Genomic DNA, 24744 nt, shown 5'->3' with positions numbered 1-24744 from the left:
ACAGAGTATGCCATTATCTGCATTTCATAATAGGCACATGTTAATAAGAATACCTACATGCCGATGAGAAGTGATATATGACAATAGAACATTAGTGACATACCATGCCATAAACCGGCAGAACAACAGCAACTGGTACAAGAGTGGCATAACATCAGCCACTTTTTGATCTTGGCGTTGTAGTGTGTGCCTCCTTGGAGCAAGTTAAAGAAACCAGGCTGTTGGTTATCACTTTGAACCAGCATCTCGCTTGATCTTAGCCCACTGATGATAAGAAAATTGGGAGATGCATAAGCATCAGCTGGAAGTGTTCTTGCTATGTTCCTCCAGATGTTGTGAACATAGTTATATATATTTATTATATGTGGTTCTAACCCACCTTGAACACTGTTCTGCTGATTGGTCCACAGCCACAAAGAAGGATGTATAAAAGTTGCAGTTACTCCAAAATAGGGCTACTAGACTAGCTGTAAACTGTTTATATTACAATGCATAAGTATCTACAAAATGCATTTCAAATGATCTTGGCTGCCTGTCAAAACCAGACTTCATCTGAGTATCCCGCTGTTTATTGGTATTCTTCTCAGGTAAAAACAGGTGGGTTGGTTATGTCTTCCAAGACCTCAAACAAATATATTTGAAAGATACAGTTCTATACAGAGCTTCCTCAAATTGGAACCTTTTACCAACCTTACATGAAATACATTTCTAATAAAAAAAGGTTTCAAACTGCAAGTGAAATGGATGTAAGTTAAGATGGTGTAAGGTAATCATCTAACTTGTATTTTCTTCTTTATTAACTGTTAACTTTTAGATAGATTTGTGTAAATGGAATCCATAAATCAGAGCATCCATTGAATCTCAATGGGGTGCTCTTAAAAATAAAATTATTTTAAAATTCCACAGTTAATGGAAACAAGATTATCAGTTGAGGCTCCAAGTGGTAAAACTAAATCTTCAAATTTAAGCATCTCATAATCCCTTACTTCTATGTACAATGTTACACTGTTTTTTTCTATTCTTCGGGTGTTCCTCTCACAGCAAAATACATGTATTTTTAGGAATAAAAATTCATCTCCCAGCAAGGACTGATTTGTTGAATTGCAGGTGAAAATATTTCTAGATGTCTAGGTTTAAACTGAGCAAGATGTGGTTGAAAAGTAAAGCATTCCATCTTCACAATGAAGTATTAAAATTGTGTTGAAAAAACAGTTATAACCTAGACTAACCAACTGCTTATTTAACCTCAACATCTACGGTAGACTCTTCCAAAATTCTAATCACCAAATCAATATTGATGATATAATTATGTTTCCTTGGTCAAGGTCCCCGGGCGCTGTGCTGCAGCTGCTCACTTCTCTTAAATCATTAGTATGGGTCAATGAGAATGAATTTCCCCACTGAGATTAATTAAACATATATCGAACTATTGTGAAAGCTTTTTACATTGCAACAATTTATTTTATGTTTAGCCTTAAAGGATTGTAGTAACACTTTTCTGTCCTTTCCTCTCTAATCTTAGTCCAGAACCCCTCAGGAGTCATAACCAAAACCATAGATGTGTGTTTACACAAGGAGGGAAACAGCTTTGGGTTTGTCATGAGAGGTAGGTGGACGGGATGTTTTTGTGTAAATCCTTCAGTAAGAAATTATTAGCTTTAGCTTTTTGCACTGATTTATTCTATGCGTTTTATTTCTTTAGGAGGCTTCCACGAGGACTGGCGCAGGTCTCGTCCTCTGGTGGTTACATATGTCAGGCCAGGCGGTCCGGCCGACAGGTGAGGACATGGATAGATGAGGCAGTGTTTGTGTATATACAAGTGTTGCTATTTATGTCTCTGGTATGTGTCTTATGTCTTCAGTGTGCAAGAATGGGCCTATTCAAATATTATATGTGTGCGTGCGTGCATGCATGCGTGGTTCAATAGTTTGTGCTTTTATGGCTCAACGGATATGTGCTTTACTAATTGCCTTAGTGCCTCCACACTAAAAATATTTATCTATTACCCATATGGAATTAGATTCTTAAGAATTACGCTGCTGAATGATTTTAAATCCACATTGTTTTCATGTGCATGTTATTTCTTTTGCATCAGTCTGTGCTCAGGCCACTGCATGAAATTGTGGCTCTGACACATATAGCGTTCTCTTCAAAGCAGAAAGGGCACAGCTCATCTCGAGGCTAGTGCAACATTGCACTTTTCCCCATGAAATCAGAGAGCACCAAAACAGCGGAGCAAACGTAATTTGCCATCAAAGACTTTATGGCCGTTTATCTCGTTTATCCTTCATCTCTCCTGAGAGGGAAAACTCATGTGGAACTGTTTAATGATTTACTGTGACCGGTGCATAAACGCTTGTGTGAGCATCTTGTGCTGGTCGCCTATGTTGGATTTTTTATTTCCTCTCTCTCTCTTCTGTGTTTCTCCAGAGAGGGAACTTTGAAGGCCGGAGATCGAGTATTGAGCATAGACGGTATGCCTTTAAACAGAGAGAAGCACGCTGACGCTCTGACCATGCTGATGCAGAGCAGCCAGGAAGCTCTGTTCTTGATTGAGTATGACGTCTCTGTCATGGGTGAGCACACACACACACACACACGCAGGGAATATGTGGAGGCATGGTAGGGCAGCGTTGCTCTGAGGGTAAATAATGTGGCCGTTTGGCTGTGCAGATGTGAGTGACTGTCTGTGCTGGAGACGCCACCATGAGAGTCACACAGGCCCGAGAGCACACCTCAACAGGGACAGGGTAGATGGGTGATATTCGCTGTTTTATCATAATGTGTGGGTCTCTCTCCTCCCCTGAATTAGAGCAGAGTCATTACATTACTTGACTTTATTGTTCAGGCAGAGTATGCCACCCTGGACAACTTTCAGGGACACACTTAGCTTTGTTAACAAGGATTTTTTTAACATGACCTCAATAAAACAAGGTTAGACATTTTATGGTATTACCAGAATCCCTGATGATGCTAGATACTTAAGGGGACAAGGTGACAAACTTTCTAAGCGGTCTATCCAAGTGGCACTCCAGTGATTTAGTTTTGCACTACTACAAAGTTGAGGGATTCACAAGAGACAGATTACCAATAGAATGGTGAGAATCAAAGCAGCAGAGGCCAAGATGTCCTGACTTCAAAAACGTGATCCTACATCTCCCATAATGCAACCTATCAGTGTCTTTTTATTCGAACTTCTCAGCCTGGTGAACACTGTCTTTCAAACTCACATCTCCAGTTTGCAGGGGTGGACTAGTTTCAGGTTCATAATCTTATTTAGGGGTTGTACCAGAACAGGTTTACATGGTTTAATTTTCAAAAAACAACATATTTTTGTCATACAGCACATTGCTGCAGCTCCTCTTTTCACCCTGTGTTGAAGGCTTCGTTTTAGCTATGGAGTGATACATCTGGCCTCTACATGATCTTTGTTAGGAGTTGCACATGAGCAGTTCATAGTTAAGGACTACTAGCCAATCAGAAGCAGAGAAGGGCGGGTCAGTGAGAAGCCGGTAAACATGGCTTTGGTTCAGCATTTCCCCTTACCAGCTTAGCAACATGGCCTGGAGCAAGAGTTTCAGAGTGGTGAGTTATTAATCTGTAACAAAAGTATCTTTCATCCGTAACGTTTTAACTGAGCTCTGTCTCTACATCACAGTAATAACTTTGTGTCCATTGACTGCCTGGAGGGTAACTAGTGTTTGGAAGGGAGATGAGAGGTGTGTGCTGCAGCTCAGTGTTTTTCCACCAGTGTTTTTGAGGGCCTGTCGGACTAGCGGCTTGGCGAGCATTATATGACACGCATTTTGCTTTTATCCCTGTGTCATCACAGGGATGAAAGGGAAACGGCTGGACTACAAACAGGCAGTTCAGAGCAGAGTTTTCTGTGGGAGATGGGAACTCCCTTTGGGGTGGACTTTGGGCTTTTTCACTTTGCAAACCTATTACATGCACAAAAAAGATATATAACTCAATAAAGGAGGGAGAAAAAGGCAAAAGTATAATACCACCTCTTTAACTGTTTAAAAATGGGCCAACGACCGGGCCATAGAGCAGGGACAACTGCCTATTGGGTAATTTTCTATACTGACACTGGGCTAGCCCAATCACATCTCTTACTGGCCCCCACCCCCTCCTCCCTGTGGCCTCTGTTTCTTGCATTGTGGGCCAAAAAATAGTCTTCAGAAGGTTGCCGCCAAATGTGCGAAAATAACCAATAACATCCTCTGCAGTAGGCCTACTACCCGATGTAGACTAGTGCACAGGTAGCCTACTTGAAGGAGTAAAGGAGAGAGTGGCCACTGCCAGGCAGAGGAGGAGGCATGTGACAGTGGAGCAAAGTGACAAAGTGACTGTGACAGGGCCATGGTTTATGGTATATTACATGGTATATTGGTGAGGGGTGTCCGACCGATTTTGATGGGCCACCTGGGCCAAGAATGCCAGGGCCAATTTTTTGTCTCAGTCCAGCCCTGTCAGTTTGTGATGTCGACTTTCTGTTATAAATGTGTGGTCGCCATGCCCAGGAACAAGATAACCCTGATGACATCACTATGACATCATCTGGGTTATTTTCTCAGACTTGCAAAAAATGAAATGCTTCTCCAGAGCCACAGCAAACATTAAAGAACTGTTTTCACAGCCTGAGTTATACTCCTTGTGACTACTAAACTGAATGTCAGTTAAATGCTTCTTTAAGTGAATCGTTGATGGAATCTAGGACAGAAAACAGCACATATCAGTATTATCAGCTTTGGCAATACAGGGTTAATAATGTTTCTTCAGTTAATTTTGAATGAATGTAGAAATAACCCCAAGCACATGTCAGTCTGACTGTGAGTGTGCAGAGCAAATAAAATCTATTTTGAGTTTAAAATATCCTCAACACTGGGTCAAAAAGTAGTAAAATACGCCACTGAGGACCGTAACTCACCACAGATTATAACCTCCATTTGGTCATGGTGGCTAATTCTCACTAAGATCACAAACTCTGTGCTGCTCTGTGCAAAATAGGGCAGGTCACCAAGGACAGTTGACACACATTACCTCTCTCTGCATGTGGGAGTTTAGGATTCAGACCTCCTGCCTTCTTACTGAACCAGTCAGAGCTGTCAAAATTAGAGCACAAATGTATCTTAGAACTGTAAAAAGCAAACCTGATTTTTTTAGTTTGAGCTAGTTAACAATGTAAATCTGTGACCTCCTTGGGGTCTTTTCACTGTTGGTTAAGATTGTACCAGACATACTGTATATTGTATTTTTGGCTTTTCATGCCTCCATTATATCTCTGTGTATTATCTGTTTCAGAGGCTGTGCAGCAAGCCTCAGGCCCTCTGCTGGTGGAGATAGTGAAAGGTCTCTCGGCCAGCCTGGGGATCAGCCTCACCACAACAATATACAGGAGTAAACAAGTTATTATTATTGACAAGATAAAGGCAGCCAGTGTGGTGGAAAGGTGAAACCAACCCCTTACTTTACACCACTCCACAGATACTTTCCAATCAAACAAAAGCCTTCCTGACACAATGTGCCTCTGTCTCACTCTCTCAGGTGTGGAGCGCTGCATGCAGGTGACATCCTCCTATCTATAGATGGGACTGGCACAGAGCACTGCTCCCTGATGGAGGCCACGCAGCTACTTTCCAGCACCTCTGATGTTGTAAAACTGGAGATTCTCCCAGCCAGTCAGAGCAGACTTCCTGTCAGGCCCCAAGACACCGGTATGACAAATCTCTGTGAGACATTGCAACAGAAAAAGAAATCAGACAGATGTGGGAATCCGCAGCGAATTAGGAAATTATATTTTCATGTCAGAAAATGATGTGAAATAGCCATTACAAGTGCACAGAGCCCAAGCGAGGTTATCTAATTGCCTGTCACCATCACAAACCCAAAGTTATCCAACTTACAATACATACAACAGAGAAAACAGCAAATCTTCACATTTGAGAAGCTGGAATCAGTGCATGTTTGGCATTTAAACAATTAATCCATCTACAGTATATATCATGTGTATATAAATATATACAGATTAATTTTCTGTGGATAAACTATGAAAGGATTTAAAGGTTTTATTTATTATATATTATTAAAAATCTAGTGTGCATTAATAATAATGATAATAATAACAATAATGATTGGAGTAAGCGTAAAAATAATATTTTTTTTTGGGTACATTACTTTAGTATCCCCATTTTATGTTAAATTTTACTCCACTGTAAAGTATCTAGTTACTAGTCACATATGATGCTATATATTACATGAATAATATATTCATTAACAACAACAGTTATTAAAAAATAAATTTAAAAAAAATGTCAAAACCTTTAATACCTAATATAAGGTAAGATATACCATAATATTCAAGTTTCTATTCAATCCTCATCATGAAAAAGAGAGAATAATGATAATAGTAGTGTATTTTAAAAGATGCCTAATCAGAAAAATACTGAACCTCAAATTCAAAAGGACTGCTGTGACACAGATTAATTTAATCACTTTATGTCAACCCTTTCCCTCAACTAGAGAATCAGTATTTTTACTACTAAGTACTTGACTTAAAACTTAAAATGGTTCTGACATGGATTTATTTAATCTCTGGAGTGATGTGCAGTAAGATAATCAAAGGCAAATGCATTTTTGCCTCAGTGTGGGGCAAAGAAATAATTTCCGTAATCGATTACATCGATCAGTTGCACCAGCCCTGACGTGATAAGCTTTTAAAATACAACACATCATTAAAGATTAAACCAGAACCAGTGGTTTCCGACCTTTAGGCCTGTACCCTTTACAAAACAACTGTCTGGTCTGGGCCCCTTGTCACATTTCAGATGGCTCATCAGTTGTTAGCAGTTCCACCAAAGAGACGTTTCACCTTTAAACTTCTCACAAGCATTCATAAATAACAGTTTGAAGCCAAAAGAGGTCACATTGTCCAATCTTTCACACAAAAGCAAATATTCGAGAAGTTGTAAAAATGAATACTTGTGTAGCAGATCTTTGTTGTTTTTTTCCTATGAATCATCTCATGACCCCTTTGGTTTGTCTTGTGACCCTTTGGAGGCTCCTGTATATAACATTATATCAGTCCAAGGAGACATTTACCACAGAATAAGTACTTTTACTCTTGATACTTTAAAGTGTATTTAACTTATAATACTTCTATACTTTTGCTTGAGTAGGATTTTGTATGCAGTACTTTTACTTGTAATGAAGTATTTTGACACTGTTGATGTGGTATTAAAATATGTTTCTATTGGTCCAATGTGCAGGTGGGCTATGCACTTTTTCCATAGCCTATATAAAAAATCTGAACATATATCACAATTTTATGGCAAACTAAAATTAAATTTTATACACACTTGAGAGCAAAAATGCAATTGTGTAGGGCAATGCAAAGGATTCAGAAGCTCATTGTTTCAGCACTATATATAAATATTGTGGGGTAGTTCTGTGTGTACATTGTGGAGAATATACAGTACACAGGCTGGAATTCAACACATAGTCCTCACAATATGTACATGTTGTGAATGCTCTGTTCTTAGCAATTTTACCTACAGCTGTAAAGAGCTTGGCAGCGTCAAAGCTGCCTTCTTCCATGTGCTGGGAATCAGCATGTGTGTGTGTGTGTGCGTGCGTGCGTGCGTGCATGTGTGCACATGCTGCCGGCCACAATCCCTCTGCCTTAGGGTACACACTCGGCCTCTTATGCATACCAACAAGCGACTCACTTGCACACACTTTCTCTGTCAGAGATCATGTTCACGCGGTGTTCTGCAGACTTATTTCTAGGTCAGCTGCTGCAGGAGCTCCTTAACATGTGAGCATGGGACGAATCAGAGAACATGACAAATGGAAATAAGCTGGAGTTTAATCTTCTCTGGTGGTTGCTGAATCCTTTCTTCTACAATTTTCCCATGTCTGTGGTCCATTTTTGTCCGGTCCAGTCTCCAGCTCCATCTATCTTTTATCTTTATTTACTGATTTGTTATTAAATCCTCTGAAGAAGTCCTACAAATGAATGCTTCCCAAGACTACTCAGTGCAATATTTGACCTGCTTTGACTCCTGTTGACCATTGAAATGTCTCAACTGAAAGTGCAACACAGGTATCACTTCTCTGTGAAATTACAGGCATGTGTCTTCTGAAATTTCTAACTAATAATGAGTCACTTCTTGAATAAGGTGCCATGACGTTGTGATAAAACTATATTTTTTACAGCTGCTGCACTTCTCCTCCCCCCCGGGATAAAGCGTGATTATAAGATGCAATTTTTCTAATCTCCTCTGGGGATTTAATAAGACTGATATGGCCACTTAGAGATTAGGAGTTAATGTTTCTTTCTAACAGCGTAGATTGAAAACACCATTTCTGGGAGAGCTTCCCCTAGGTGAGCTTAGCATAAGCAGCGAGAGCCAAAGCTTTACAGGTTTGATTGAGTCTGATAGAACTTGGTTCTCTCTGAAAAGGGCCAGAGGTTCTCCTGTGTGTATTCTGATTACATACAGTGGGATTTAACCAGGTTGCCTGAATATGGCAAACGTCCCAGGCGCTACAGCGTACATCCATGTTTCCAGCAAATCCTCCATCCATGTGAGCAAACTGTCAGAGATTAGACCCCTGCAAATGAAGCAGCAAGAATCACTGTCACATGTTACTCTCAGTGACAATTTTAGCTGCACGAATCTGTGAAGGAAAGTAAATTATTGAGTTGTGTGTCATACATGAGGTCAGTTGTTTCCCTTTGAATGCTTCACAGATGCTATTTGACTGAATGCACTGTGTTATACAGGCTTTGACACGAGGGATAGGATGGCTTTCAGAATTAACAACAATCTGTGCTCTCCATTTCGTTCAAAGCGGCGGGAATATTATCACACAGGATTAGATTAAAGCACATGTAGACCAAACTGTCTGTCAGTCAGATGCAGAAACAGACACCCTGCATCATCAGCAATCAAGCTTTCAGCTGTGCCTAATCAAGGTCAAGCCACATGCCTCCTAACAGCCAGCATCGCTTCCTGCTGAACACAACAACATCATGCCCAGCGGTCAACTTATTCGGGCTGTTTTTGCACCTTTGGGCTCTTTTGAAAGTTAAATTTTTAAAATGATCTCCAGTTTGCACTTAGCTTTTTGGAAGCTTACTAGTAAAAGTAAGAATTTGTTTTTCTTTACCACTTCCCATTCAGCTCCGTGTGTCTAACTGATTCTCAGATGCTCTTCAAAATACATTAAAACCACAGGATTTAATCTGGTGTACCATGACGAAAACATTAAGTATCAATTACTCTGCTGTGAATTATCCCCCAGGCACTGTGTGGTCTGGTACAAATTTAGACATGGAAATAAAAGTGTAATTTCATGGGTAAAATTAGAAAAGTGCACATCAGAGGAGTGGACCTGGTTTACTTAATGCAAATGTTTGTCTCTGTGTTGCTGCAGTAAAAGTGCAGAAGAGCAACCATCATCACTGGGACCAAAGCAGCAACTACTGCCATCCCCCACATGCCAGCCACGGCAAGACATGGAGCAGCCCAAGCCACCCACACAACCAGCAGGACCACTGCAAATGTAAGTTATCACTTGTGACAGCACTGCTGCTGGCGAGACACCATAGCAGGAGCCTATTCCTCAGCACTTTTGTTAAATCTTTTCCAAGAGGTTTACTCTAACACTGTTACCAAATTTCTTTCTTTTGTTGCATGTTCCCACAAGCGTATGCTGCTGCCGTGGATGTGAATAAAATGCCATGGCTGATGTGGTTTGCTCTAACTCTACCAGCCTTTGATACGTGCAGTGCTATGTCTCCTTTCAGCTCTGGTGAGTGGTGGCTTCTCCCCTTCCTCCACAGCCACCTCAGGCTTTAGCAGCCAGGGTAGCAACACGCTGCCCTGCCCCATCCCTCCGATGGCTCCCAACAGCCCTCGCAGCTCAACTGGCAAGAAGAGGAACAGGAAGAAGGACCACAAGAGCTCACGTATGACAAACCGCCTGTGTCTTCCTATTTTTTTTCCTCCTTAAAGGGTCGGGTATGCTGTCTCTTAACCTGTTTTAGAGAGGTGTTGATTCAACTTTATTATTATTTAGTATTTGAGGGCTTATTTGTGTTATACTGACTATTGGTTTGTCTGCTCCATTTATCAGTGAGGGTGGGCTAAATAACAGAACACCTGTATAATGCAGTGCAACAAACAGCATCACAGACTGTAGCCTCCAAAATGAACATACAGTCGAATCAACTCCTCTCTAATAATAATTATAATCTTTATGAAGGCAGTATTTATTGCAAGACTGTATTAGATTGCATAAGTTTGGTTAGGTTTACCTAATTAACTGGCAACTATACAATCTACAAGATATCTGCCTCTAACGTAATGCAATGGGGGTGAATGGAACAGCTTTGAACATGTCTTTCCAGACAGTTCTGAGAGCCAAATACTACAATAAATTTATGCAAACATAGTATATAGGTGTGTGTAGTGATACTCCACAGACCTCACTATCACTGTCAGACATAGTTTTATAGGGACTATTTGTTTAGTAGAAAGTTTAGTTTATTTGAAAACGCAACAAGATTTGTGAGTTTAGTAATCTCAACTATTGGATGGACTGCCGTGAAATTTGGTGATGAATCAGTCATTTTAATAACCTATCACCATCGTCAGGTGAAAATTTCAATGTTTCTTATATTTTGACCAACCAAATACCTGCAAAACTATACTGAACAAAATTATAAACGCAACACTTTTGTTTTTGCCCCCATTCATCATGAGCTGAACTCAAAGATCTAAGACTTTATGTACACAAGGCCTATTTCTCTCATTGTTCACAAATCTGTCAATCTGTGTTAGTGAGCACTTCTCCTTTGCCGAGATAATCCATCCACCTCACAGGTGTGCCATATCAAGATGCCGATCAGACAGCATGGGTATTGCACAGGTGTGCCCTAGGCTGGCCACAATAAAAGGCCACTCGAAAATGTGCCACAGATGGCGCAAGTTTTGAGGGAGCGCGCAATTGGCATGCTGACTGCAGGAATGTCCACCAGAGGTGTTGCCCATGAATTGAATGTTCATTCCTCTACCATAAGTCTCCAAAGGTGTTTCAGACAACTTAGCAGTACATCCAACCGGCCTCACAACTGCAGACCACGTGTAACTACACCAGCCCAGGACCTCCACATCCAGCATCTTCACCTCCAAGACCGTGAGGCAAATGGTGGTCGCACCAGATACTGACTGGTTTCCGGACCCCCGCCAATACAGCAAAACTACACACTTTTGAGTGGCCTTTTTTTTGTGGCCAACCTAAGGCACACCTGTGCAATACCCATGCTGTCTGATCAGCATCTTGATATGGCACAGCTGTGAGGTGGATGGATTATCTCGGCGAAGGAGAAGTGCTAACAATACAGATTTTGACAGATTTGTGAACAATATTTGAGAGAAATAGACATTTTGTGTACATAGAGAAAGTCTTAGATATTTGAGTTCAGCTCATGATGAATGGGGGCAAAAACAAGTGTTGCGTTTATAATTTTGTTCAGTGTAATTACTGCAGGGCTATATATACCATTAGAGGTTAAGAGGTGACAAATATGCAGATTTTTCTTTTTTATTTAGGTGAACAGACCCTTTAAAAATGTTTTGCAGTGCTGTTGAAAACACCTTTCCCTCTGGTTTTTGCCCCCTCAGTGTGTGAACAGATTTGACTGATCACTGACGTGAACGTGACTGACATAAACTCTAAGTGACTCATTCCCTTTCTGTTCCCATGTCGTCTCTGTGGGTGCATGTCTCTTCCCCTTACCCTCCATTTTTTTGGTCTCCCACAGTCCCTCTCTTGCTCCATTTATGTGCCACTTCACCACTAAAATCTCTGTGTCCCTTTCTCTCCCTCTCCTTTCCCTCAGTGTCTCTGGCGTCCAGTTCTGTGGGCCCAGGGGGGCAGGTTTTTCATGTGGAAACAAGTGAGGTCGTCCTGAGGGGGGATCCGCTCACAGGTTTTGGGATCCAGCTGCAGGGGGGTGTCTTTGCCACAGAAACCCTCTCCGCTCCCCCAGTCATCCGCTTCATTGAGCCTGACAGCCCAGCTGAGAGGTAACGCGCTGGGACACCTAACGAGTAAACAAATATCATATAGGGAGTCACCTTGAACTAGACAGCCCCAGTGCTAATCATGCAGCCACGTTGGGGGGAGGCTAATTTTAGCCTTCTATCTCAATTTTTCAATTTATTTCAACTGAAGGCAAGCTCATTGCAACTACATTGTTGCAGTGGTTCCCAAATTGGGGGCTGGGACCCACAGACAGGGTCCCAAGGTACATTTGAGGGTCACAAGATGAATAAATACAGGAAAAAAACACTGTAATATCATAATATATTTTATTTGATGGTGCCTTTCATGGCATTCAAGGCCACCTTACAACAAGAAGCAAAAGTACATAGCATCATAAAAATAGCAAAAAACGAAAAGGGGGGGGTAAAATTTAAAACATCAACAGTCAAAATGAGAATCGGTGTTGTACATTATTACAGTGAGTATGCTAGTTAAAAAAGAGTGAGAGTGATGAGTTTTGAGCGCAGTTTTAAAGTTTTGTAATAGAGTCCATTGTACGTATGTGTGGGGGGAGAGAGTTCCAGAGTTTGAGTGAAGCATAGGAGAAGGCCCTAGCACCCATTGTACTGAGGTTGATGGTTGGTAGTGTCAAAAAAAGTGTGTGTGTGTGTGTGTGTGTGTGTGTATAATTTTATTTTTTTCAGACTTTCATCTATTCTTTACTTTTTATTAGCAGCACTAGTGGCGTGGCTCAAGGGATGGCAATGTCAGGTGGTTGGTCCACCAACTATTGGCTGGATTGCTGGGAAAGCTTGTATGGACATTCATGATCTGCAGAAGATGAATCCTAATGATCCCCTGACTTTTTGTCTAGCTCCACCACAACATTGAAATGTCTGGTTTTGAGTATCATGTCTCAACAACTTTTGAATGGATTTTCAAGAAATTTGCTTCACACATTCATGTCCACCGCAGAATCAATTGTAATACATTTGTAATTTGTTCAGTACTCTGGTTTATTGCCAAATACCCTCGAAACTGACATTTCCGTCAACCTCAGCTTTGTGTTTAATGCTAATTTGTCAATGTTAGCATGCTACCGTACAAAACTTTGATAGTGAACATGGTAAACATGATACCTGCTAAACATCAGCAGCAACATTACCATTGTTAGCATGATAACTTTGGCATTATCTCAAAGCAAAGGCGCTGGCATTGAAGACTTATCTTGTTTTTTCTACATCTTTAAAAGTTATTCAAATAAGGAAAAAAGGTTTTGGTTGAACTTGTCACAACTGGTAGACATACTATATAACTTAACAATACAGTCAAGTAGTTATTGCTTTGTTTTAGAGTCACAAGCCAAAAAGGTCTTAGTGCTTGTCAACACTTGCTGTGGTAATGGTTTATTTCCCTAGTGAGTGAGGTCACAGCCCAAAATGTCATGAGGTCAACAGATTTTCTCAGCTATTCTTGAGTGTCTCTGACTTAATTTAAAGGAGCAGTCATCTCTGGTAGAACATATGATACATTATGCATGAGGCATTGATGCAGCCAGTGTTTGTTTTTAATTGTGGCAAGCCCCCTATTTTGGTATGTAGTAGCCTATTGATCAAGTCTACGTTTTGCAGACCAATTAAAACACAGCTCCAATCGGGCCAGTGTGTTGTATGTGTCCCTGTCTTGCAAGATTAATGATGGTGTCTGTGTCGACAGTGCAGGGCCATCTCCCCTGGGTCTTGTAACACGATTAGTCCAGCAGCAGTTGGACAGGAGTGACTCAAATACAGCATCCGACTGTGATGTTGGTGTCTCAGCCTCCACACAAGGTTAATGAGCAGCGGTGGTTAGTGAATTAATATCAGTTGACAGTGCTTCGGTGTTTGCCCTTGCAATTAGAGGTCTGATTAAATGTGTGATGTGTATTTTTTCCTTTTTTTTTTTCTGTGTGCGCGCTTGCTTGCTGAGGTGATTTTTCAAGTAAGGTCAGTGTGTTTGTGTCAAGCCTAGGGGCTATATCATTTTATAGATGGCATTTTAAACAGCATTTAGCCTGTGTGACTTGGTGCCACACAGGCAGAATGTGTCACTCATCAGAATCAGTTCACTTAGCGCAGAACTCCAGCTTTGCTGATACTATTGTGGCTATACTGAAACCATTAGCAGATTAATCGATTTGTTGTTCAACAGAAAGTTAATAGATCAAATAAGAAGTTAGTTACACTCATTCCTCTGAGGACTTTAAAGTTCTACTTGCTGATATTTGTAACTTTTTCAATTAGTGTGTGTGGCTGAACTTTCAACCCCGACAGGTGTTTGCTTTATTTTGTCCACTCCATTTATATCAACGATGGTATGGGCTAAGTAACCGAAACACCTCTCTTTATAACGCAACACCGTTCAATAGCACCACAAACTGCGGCCTCCAAACTGATCTTAAAATTTAATCAACACCTCCTTAAAATATTTTGAACCTTTATAACCTTCATGAATGTAAGATTTATTACAGGACTATTGCATTAGACTGTTAGTTTTATCTAGGTTTACCTAATTAAGTGGCAACCAATTGTAAATATGTAGTTTGTTCCCATGTCTCACTTATGAAAGATCTTGATTTTTAATGAGAGCTCCTGAATTAATAAAGCATACCTTGTGATGGTAATTTTTCATGGAAACAACAGATTGATTGGAGTGGCAAAAATCAACATACTGTGTTAATCATTTGTCTTTCCACTGAAATGCTTTTTGTGTATGTGGTGTTGTTTGTAAAGGTGTGGGCTGCTGCAGGTTGGGGACAGGCTGTTGTCCATTAATGGAATCCCGACTGAAGATGGCACTTTGGAGGAAGCCCATCAGCTGCTCAGAGACTCCGCTCTGGCCAATAAGGTCACAGTGGAGATTGAGTTTGATGTTGCAGGTATCACACTGTGAAGATCATTTCTTATTGTGAGATCTTGTGTATTTGTGCCTTCCTGCTTACATTTATATTTACTTTAAATCCCAATTAGAGTCGGTGGTTCCGAGCAGTGGCACCTTCCACGTTAAACTACCTAAGAGGCGAGGAGTGGAGCTGGGCATCACCATCAGCGGTGAGTTTGTTAGAGACAAGAACTACAGCAGGGGGCAGTGTTGCTCAATAATACTTCACTGCCTTGCACACAGTAACTCTCCTTTGAATCAATGTTCTGTGATCCATAAAACTCAGGCTTGCAAAACCATGAGGGCACATACCTCATTATCGCTGAATAATATTGGCCTGTGCCAGCATTCATCATCGTCCTTTCTGCTCTAACTAGCTCTGAAAAACATAAACAGGAAGCCAAGATTGATTAGTAAAACAATAAGAGGAAGCTGAGTGATTTTTAAAATGTTGAATACAGTTGTATCCTCATATCGTGCATCCTCAAATAAAAATAGCTTTTCACTTTTGTTTTTCTCTTACACCAGCAAGTAAGAAACCTGGCAAGCCCCTGATCATCTCTGACATCAGAAAAGGAAGCATAGCCCACAGGTATGTTTTGTTTTATCAGATAGAGCTAATAATGTCACTGCTGAACATTTTATTGTTCCAGCTCTCATGGCACTAAGTCATATCAATCTTGTGTAAATACAAAAAACAATTTAAGTCTGTCAGTTCTAGCGCAGGTCACATTAGAGACATTATTTCTCTACACTGTACAGTGCAGGGTGAACTAGGTTTTCGAGGCTTGGGTGGGATTATTCATAAACAAAATAAAATGATTTTGTAAACCCACGTAATACATGTATGTAATACAAGCCTAATTGGATTGGGTTAACAAAACTGGATCAGTAGGGCAGAGCAGCTACATTTCAGAAGGGCTCATGTTGATAAGGTTGAGGGTGAGGTTACAGTCACCCTCAAGGATCCCACTGAGGCACTGGGCTAATAGGATTCTCATACTGAGTCAGTGGGAGCAGCTCCCTGGTCCCAGTTAATAATTGTGATCCTCTTGCTCTTGTGTCCGGTAGAACAGGCACTCTAGAGCCTGGAGACAGGCTGCTGGCCATAGACAGCGTGCGTCTGGAGAACTGCACCATGGAGGACGCCATGCACGTCCTGCAGCAGGCCGAGGACATGGTTAAACTTCGAATCCAGAAAGATGAGGACAACATTGGTACATTAATTCCCTTAAGAACAGCAAAGAAATAGATCCTCTGTATGCGCGGTTGTGAAAAGTAACCAGTTATTAATTGTCCATTTGCACAAATAGTTTTACATATTTTATCATAAAGTTCTATCGTCACAGAGTTTACTTCTAAATGATCTCGAGTGCATGGTGTCCGTTTCCCCTGTGTACTGTAGATGAGTTGGAGATGTCCGGCTCTATAATCTACACAGTTGAGCTGAAGAGATATAACGGACCACTGGGCATCACGATTTCTGGCACAGAGGAGCCCTTTGACCCCATCGTCATTTCTGGCCTCACCAAAAAAGGCCTGGCAGAAAGGTGAGAGGAGAGCAGAGGGTGAGGAATGACAACCCGGGTGTCAAGATAATTATTTGAGGAGATGGTACTTGCATTAGGCTGAGGCAAGTCAAATCTGTAGTGGGCCCTTTTGGAATTTTTTATTTTTTATTTTTTTAAATGAACAAGACAATAAACAATGGCTGTCTCGTCTTTTTCTGTAACAAGTAGCCTCTTTGTTTCTGTCTCAGTCGGCGCACTGGCAGCCTGACATGTTTCCTGGCCCGCCTGCTGGTACTGTCTGGTATACTCTCGTATCTGTGTCTCCTCTGCTCTCCTAACCCTGCAGAACCGGGGCCATCCACATAGGGGACCGAGTCTTGGCCATCAATGGGGTCAGTCTGAAAGGAAAGCCATTGAGCGAGGCCATCCATCTCCTGCAGATGGCCGGGGAGTCCGTCACCCTCAAGATCAAAAAGCAAGCCGACCGTATGTTAGTTTTTTGTTTTGTTTTTTAATAAGGACAGATGGATTCATAACAGGGTTGCATTATGATACAACATTAGCATTCAGGAGACTTTTTTTTTTCTCCAAATGTTTGTTTGTGTTCCCCCCCCTTCAGTCACTTCCTTTAATCAGCTTGTCAGTTCTCCTGTGGAAAGAACCGCCCAATTGAGCCAATGTTCAGTTTCGTTCAGACTGCACGCTGTTCCCCTCTTGATCTCATAGCAATAAAGCAAACTTTATCTAGATAGCACTTAATCAAAAAGTTACAAAACACTTCAGGAGAAGAAAAAAGCTACACAGGGAGAAAAAGAGGACAATATAAACAAATGAAAACCACAAAAATATGGTTGTAAAATTAAGAAACAAGTGAGTTTCAATCTGCTTTAAAAAGCGTTGGTTTTAGACTTTTCTGAGGCTTAAAAGCAGTTGTGGTAATGCAATGTTTTATTTTTGCATTTTGAAAATGACAGGAAGTGCATTTCATTCGTGTTTAATGCCGATTTGACTCACTGTTTGGTCCCAGAGTCTGATGGCCGGCAGCTTCGGGACCGAGAACCTGCGTTTTTAAGTGACACAGAAGATGAACTGACAGACTCCCAGAAGACCAGTAAACACTCAGAGGTCTACTCTGCCACTGTGCCCAGTATAGACTCTGCAATGAGCTCTTGGGATAGCTCAGGGTTTGACGCAGGCTATGGTAGCCAAGGTGAGGTCCACAGTACGCTTGCTGTCTAAAAATTACCCACTTCCTTTCCTTGCGTTTAATGAGGTCAGTGGATTTTCTTGGGTTTTTTCAGGGACATATCTTCATAAAGCATCCGATATATTGCTTAATCCCAATGAGTGGCGACGTACAAAGCACAGGAGCCAAACCAGTTCCAGCTCTGCAGGCCTAGTCCACCACTCGGCGCTGTATGATGGGAGATTCACTGAGGATGAATGGGACAACCTACCTGGGTAAATGCAGTTTCCCTCCTGTCAACATCTTGTTTCATGTCAGCGCAGCTTTAAGTGTTATTGATTTCACAGTACAGAGATTATTTGATTTCATTTTTTGTGTACAAACAGTAGTGGAAAGTACATTTATTTGGTACATTTTTGAGGTATGAGAGAAATATTGTAATTTTTACTCCAATACATTCAGTTGTATAGTTACTAGTTATTTTACAGATAAATAAACACATGATAGGCTTATAAAATTAAATACAGTGTCAAAGATTAAACGTTCCCAACCTGCTTGGCTTGTGACCCTTGACCAAAAAAAAGCATTGCTGAAATTGAACCACTTATGTTTCAGATGGCTATAAGTTGTTAGCAGTGTGACATTTCTTCGCTAAATTTCTTACATTGTTTCTTTTAAGTAAGTGCTGGGCAGAAAGAGGTACAACAATCCAATATTTCACAAAAAAGAGAGAAGTCTGTCTTCTATCTTGCCCCATTTAACATCCCATGACTCCTCAGACTTATCTTGCGACCCTCTTGGAAGGGAGCCTTACAACAAACAGAACAGAAACCAGGCACAAAGGCAGAATGTTGCTTACTCATTGTTGCATTGGTGCTTTTACTTAAGTAACGGATCTGAGTACTTTTCCACCACTGAATAAATACCAGCTTGTGTGTATTTTCTTTTACCCCTCTTTGGGTTCATCGACAAAGGCATTGTGTGTTGAATGCTTTCATGTTTTGTGCTTTTCCAAACTGTCCTCTTCTTTCTTTCTCAGGTATTCTCTCTCTCATCTGCTTTACTAACTGCCCACCAGCTCTTTGGTGTTTCACATAGATGCATCTTTTTTCTGTCACCCTTTTGTCTACACGAAAAAAAAGATTTCCTCAGAAAGCACCTAAAGCTCCCAAGGATACATCAGCCTTATGTCTCTTCACGCTTCTTTTTTTTTTCCCCCCCTGAACTTTTGTGTCACATGCTTTCAATTTTCTGCTTCCTTTTTTTTTTTTTTTTTTTTTTTTTTTGTGGGTGACGTTACTTTTGTGACAGTGAACTATTTTAAAGGCTTTATCTAATCTAGCGGACGATTCAGCGTTTGAGCTGCCACAAATAAAAGAATTTATAGTAAACCCTCAATATGGTCCTGAGAGTTTTTCAAAGGGATTCTCCAGCACGCAGCCCCAAAACTGCATTTCCCATGCTGCTTTTTGTAAGCGGCACCGGCCTCCGAGACTGCAGGGCTGCTCTCATGTTCTGGTTCCTGCATTGTCATAGATACGCCAGCCCCCCTCGTTGCCATGGCACCCTGAACCAGGAGGACAGCTTCTGGTCCCGGGCTCTGCAGGACCTCGAAACCTGCGGCCAGTCGGAGATTCTCAGGGAGCTGGAGGTATGCCTGCCTGTCACCCCCCCCCCCCCCCCCCCTCCCTCTCCTGTTTCCTCTCCTCCATCTGCTTTGTCCTACTCATGTATTCATAGACTGGTGTCAGCCTAAATGACCATGCCAGATGAAGCATTATGATAATCGCCAGAGTGTGTAATCTGTTATTAAATCTGACAAGACAGACTGGGCACCTGCTGCCATACTGACCGAGGAAGGCTCTTGCGCAATGCCTTGGCCTCTAATCAGGCTCTGTGTACACTTCATGAGAGGTTATACGTTTCTGTTCATATGGTAGCCTTTGTTTTTCTTATCCCAACATATGATGCTAATGATCTCCTTTCTGATTTTGTGCTCTTTCAGGCATCCATGACAGGTAGCGCTCTTAGTCTGTACCTAGAGGAGACCAAGAACAACGAGGACTCAGTGTTTCAGTCTGAAATTAGTCCCATTAAGAGGGAGGGAATCCATGGCGAGTCTAAGAACAAAAGCAACCTGAACATGTCATCTGGAGCCAGAGACGTACCATCCCGGGGCAAAGGGGACCCCTCAGATATTTTGTCCCCTACCGCCCTGGCACTGCACAAGGTAGCTCTCTTCGGGAATGACTTTAGAAATGTAGAAAAATTAGAGTCTGAATCATTTTCAAAACAAACAACAAAAATTCACATGTTGCCCAAAACTACACTACTGTTCCCCAGAATTTTCATTTAAAAAACATATACATATTTTATAGCTATGAAGGTGCATAAATGTCCCAGACTTATGTTTTGATCCACAGCTACAATTATAGTGTGAAAAACTATATTAAAACATATAAACAGATTGAAGTAGTACACATTAAAAAAGGTTTTGCCTTACAATTTGCCAAATTATGTTTATATTTTAATCCCATTTTGCTAATTTTCCCTAAACAGTATTACTGTACCCTGTTATATATTGCTCAGTAATTTAAAAAAATATATATATGCTTACCTCTTAAACACAGTTTTTATTCCCTTATTGCATAGCCTCTTTTCCTCACCCCTTGTACCAGCACACCCAATAAGTACTTTATTAATGGCCATTATGTACTATATAATTCCACTGCAGGCTGTAGTCTTAAAGTGTTACTAAAACATTTAGGCAAAATGTGAGCATTGATTGATCAGTCAGCTGCACCCTAGCCTCTGTACGCCCTGAGACGTCTTGTTTGGTGTCATCTCACAGTGCTATGTTTGACCGAGTGACCGACTGGGCTGGAACGGGGGCAGTAACGGAGCTGCAATGTGGAAATTGAAAATGTTTTGAGTTTACACATCTTACATGATGTCATGGAAAGTCACCTCAGGTCCCACATTAAAGCTGTTTCTTGTTATGGTTGAACCTGCTGACCTTCTTGTGTAGGTCTAAATCCGGAGAGAAACAAATCACACCGAGGCATGTGGCTGGGAAAACTTTAACTGTTTAGTATATACGTAGGCAGGACAATGGACACGATGAAAGAGCCACTTACAGTCACCTGTACAGTGTTGTGCAAAAATTACTACAATTGTGAAGTAAGGATTTGGATGTAAAGGTTTGCGAGATGAGATGCAAAACCTGGTACACTGTTAAAGATTATCACAGATTTATCGTGTCCCTTGTTTTCATCTGGCCACTAAAATAAAAGAATAGTTTGACATTTAGGGAAATGCATTCACTTTCCTTCCAAAAGTCTGTTCAATATGAAGCTGTAGCTGGTTAGCTTAGCATCTATTCTAGGAAGCCACTGCACGAGAAGAAGACATGTTGGTGAGCTTTAGAGGTGCTGGTAGCCAAAAAAATGCATTTGTCACTTACGAGTCCACCAAATTAATGAAAAGTACAACACTGAATTGCTGGACTATATTTTTGAACAGTGTCAAAGCTTTTGCTTTGTAAAACCTCCTAGATAGATAAGACCGTGTGCTGTACAATCTCTGTGCAACTCTAAGGTCTCTTGTTTTTTTGCAGGTGACTATGAGGAAGGACCATGAGAGCCATGACTTTGGTTTCAGTGTATCCGACGGGCTCCTGGAGAAAGGAGTTTATGTCAACATGATCCGCCCGGATGGCCCTGCTGACCAGGCAGGGTTAAGACCTTTTGACCGAATTCTTCAGGTAATGTTTGTGTCAACAAAGTTACATTTAAAGACAAATTGGGAAGTGGCTTTCTGCTTTCTCATGTCTGTATGCTAAATATGAAGCTGCAGCCGTTTAGTTCCCACCTAGACTTGATCTTGAACGAAGATGGAAATGGTCCCTCCTTTTAGCAGTTCAAACATTTATACAAATATATAAATGTAATAATCAAAACTGTAATCCCTTAACAGAACGTTTGTTACAACAACAGTCTCTTACCAGTCAAAGTCTGTGTAACCGGTTGCTGCACACTTTTAAAATTTGGCGCAGGGGTTCTTGCTGTTCTGACAAATGTTCTTTTTCTATGAAGTATTGACTTTTTAAAGTGTCAGCCCTTTTATGTGTAGGTGGGGTTTTTTCTTTGGTTTTTTTGGCCAGGCTTGTTACTTTTATTGTTTCTGTCTTATATTTTTATTTTATTGCATTTTCTCAAATGAATCTGGCCCACAGCTGGTAATGTTTTTCATCGCTATGTTTTTCCAATAAATGAAACTCAAAGCAATAAGCAAATTTCCCAAAATGTAAAACAATTCCTTCAAAGAACTGTGAATGCAGTAGCTTGTTGAATGATTTCATTCATTTGCAATCTTTCAGGTGAACCGTGTCAGGACCAGGGACTTGGACTGTTGTCTAACTGTGCCCCTAATTATGGAGGCAGGAGACAGCCTGAACTTGGTCATTAGCAGGAATCCACTGGCGGCAGCAGACACTGGGCTGCCCGACGACTGTGACGACCCCTCAAACTCACTCTTCTGCTTTCCTGAGCGCAGGACCAACGGCATCGCCCTGTGACCACGACGACCAACACTAGCTTTTGAAACACTGTAGCGCTGGACCACACACACGGTTAAGTTTGTCACATGGTACCCCTCAGACAGACCTTTTGCGCATGTTCAGCACACAGAGCTTCCTCACACATGCGCAAACACAAACAGCCACTCTCTGCCTGAAAGCATCTCTGACTCACAAGTGCATGTGTTCACTACTGCAGGGTTTTAGTCACTGTGTTCACATGATGCATTTCAGAGAAGGCTCTGGCTTCAGGGCAGCAAGCCCCCCACCCCCTACCTTTCCTTTCCACAGGCAAAGCCACATGCAGGGTTATATAACAGGGGAGTCATAGCCTCTGACTGAGCCAGGACGTCCACACGCCACCGCTCTGGAGAGAGTCAAATGCTGCACACACTCTGCATAAATTCACCATATTTTGCTTTAATGAGCTTCATGTTCCCATTGAAAGAACACTTGCCCTCACCTTTCTTTTTATTGTACAGTTACACACAAGACACATGCGATGCTTTAAATGCATTTTAAACACACACACGCTGACACACAGGTTATGGATTCAAGATTACGTGCACATTGTGCTTATTTGAGTTACTTCAGCCACGACTTGGCTCATTGCCCTCATTTCCAGTCTGTCCTGCACACTGCCTGCCCTAGAGAATGGACAGTACCTCCAAATAGGCAGAATGCCCTCTCTACTTGCCAAGTATCATTAACTTAAAGCCTCTCATATCTTAACACCAGGAATTCTTGTGAAGACACACTAACCTTTCTGTTTTAAAGTGCTTGTCCATTAACGGATCAGTAGTTTCTGAATGGTTCCAGAGAGACGTCCAGTGTTAAGAGGTAATTTTGTGTGTTTGTGTTTTGTTCCTGACTTGATCACTCTGCCACAAGTTTACAAAGATGTTAAATTTCACATTCTGTTTCTAATATTGCATTTGCACACAATGCACATTTCTGTTGTGATCTATTAGTTCAAACCTCCCGGGTTTCGCTTTCACGGAGTCTCTACATTTGACCCTGCACTAGAATAATTTATTGATTTGTTTGTGGTCCATCACTGATGCTTCCTTAAGTGAAATACATCCTTTCGGAGGATGAAATGCCTTTCAGTGAATTTTTTTGTTTGTTTGTTTTCACTCCACATCTGACTTTATTATCAGTTTTATCCCTCTTTACAGTAGTTGGCTTTCCTACCAGTGTTGATAAGCATGTTATGCAGTTTGTCCTCAGCAAGTAGCTTTAAGTTATTTGAGAGTGCGCTTTTTTTTCCTTTTTTTTTTTATCATGACATGGTGTTTTTATCAAGCTTTTGTGCAACAACTCTGGCCTGCTGGTCCAGCTGCCTCCCGGGGGGGGGGAATGTTTCATTTCATGTTTGGCTGATGTGAAGATGATGTGAGATGGTTGCACTGCCCTGTTTAGAGCAGCCTGATTAATGCTTGGGGCGTAACTTATTTTTTTTTCAACTGATTTCAGACTAATGTCTTAAATGTCATGTTGTATACAGAGGCCTATTTTTAAGGTTTTATATTAATTTATTTTACCTTTTTTATTTTACTGTATAATGTAAAATGGTATGCAGTGCTTTATTTTTATTTACAGTACATGCACATACAGTATAGTGTCTTCATGTAAGCTGTGATACTGAATGTGGCTGCACATTTTCTTTGGTTAATTTCCACATCCTGAATATGTCAGGATTCGGTTCAAAGGAACTTGAAAGATTTATTGGATATTTTTTATTTTTGTTAATTTATTATAAACTAAGAAATGCATTTCTTTTTATGAGAATAAAATTATGAAACCTTAGTTGATTTGGATTCTGAATGATGTGTCATTTGTTACTGGCACACACTAACTTAAGTGCATCAACACTGAGGTGATATGCAAATTTTTTTTCTTCAGTCAACCAATTTGATCCAGACTGAAATATCTCATCAACTATTTGATCGATGGCCATGAAATTTGGTTCAGACATTTATCTTTTACTCCAGATAAATTGTACTGACTTTGGTGATCACATGACTTTTCATCTAGCGCATCAAGTCAGCACTTGGTTTTTGACCAAATACCTGCATGCTAACAAGCTAAACTACGTTGGTAAGGGTAAACATGTTAACATTGTGATTGTTAGAAGAAATTAGCATTTAGCTAATATAACTGCTGAGCCCAAGCACAGCTTCACAGAGCCCGTAGAATGGCTATAGACTTGAACTTTATCCAAAATCTAAAGTAATTATATTCTAATCTATGTACTACAAAAAAAAACTATTAATCTGAGCCTCTCGACTCTTCACAGAAATGCATCTGCACACCAAGGTAACGTGATTTCACAAAGTGCTGTCACATTTCCATGAAGCATTAGGAGCCCTTGCGTCCTTCTGCACTCAGATCATATTGAATCATCTGTGTATTAAAGCCTTTGGGGGTTCAGTGCCTTAAGGGCTAAGGACAGAGAGTGGGACACCAAAGACATGTGGGTGAGATGTCA

The 24744-nt window shown here is 41.0% G+C and overlaps 1 protein-coding gene across 2 annotated transcripts in view; it reads left to right on the top strand.

The window, feature by feature from the left end:
* Positions 1-23535, top strand: part of grip2a (glutamate receptor interacting protein 2a) — a 32817-nt gene extending 9282 nt beyond the window's left edge. For both annotated transcript variants that reach the window (XM_038722342.1, XM_038722343.1), the window contains exons 5-24: positions 1523-1606; positions 1703-1778; positions 2432-2577; positions 5309-5456; positions 5552-5721; positions 9446-9574; positions 9819-9980; positions 11916-12102; positions 14833-14978; positions 15070-15150; positions 15509-15572; positions 16052-16197; positions 16386-16530; positions 16838-16977; positions 17519-17701; positions 17793-17952; positions 19214-19328; positions 19683-19907; positions 21294-21440; positions 22056-23535. In XM_038722342.1, coding sequence (XP_038578270.1) covers positions 1523-1606; positions 1703-1778; positions 2432-2577; positions 5309-5456; positions 5552-5721; positions 9446-9574; positions 9819-9980; positions 11916-12102; positions 14833-14978; positions 15070-15150; positions 15509-15572; positions 16052-16197; positions 16386-16530; positions 16838-16977; positions 17519-17701; positions 17793-17952; positions 19214-19328; positions 19683-19907; positions 21294-21440; positions 22056-22253 — 2852 coding nt within the window. In that variant the 3' untranslated portion in view covers positions 22254-23535. The remainder of the gene's footprint in view (positions 1-1522; positions 1607-1702; positions 1779-2431; positions 2578-5308; positions 5457-5551; positions 5722-9445; positions 9575-9818; positions 9981-11915; positions 12103-14832; positions 14979-15069; positions 15151-15508; positions 15573-16051; positions 16198-16385; positions 16531-16837; positions 16978-17518; positions 17702-17792; positions 17953-19213; positions 19329-19682; positions 19908-21293; positions 21441-22055) is intronic.
* Positions 23536-24744: the final 1209 nt, after the last annotated feature.

The sequence above is a fragment of the Micropterus salmoides genome, unplaced genomic scaffold (assembly GCF_014851395.1).
Source record: "Micropterus salmoides isolate LMB-PRFRI ecotype aquatic unplaced genomic scaffold, ASM1485139v1 Ms_hic_scaffold_16, whole genome shotgun sequence".
Lineage (NCBI taxonomy): Eukaryota > Metazoa > Chordata > Actinopteri > Centrarchiformes > Centrarchidae > Micropterus > Micropterus salmoides.
The sequence above is the reverse complement of the archived record's forward strand: the minus strand, read 5'-3'. Positions and strand labels throughout refer to the sequence as shown.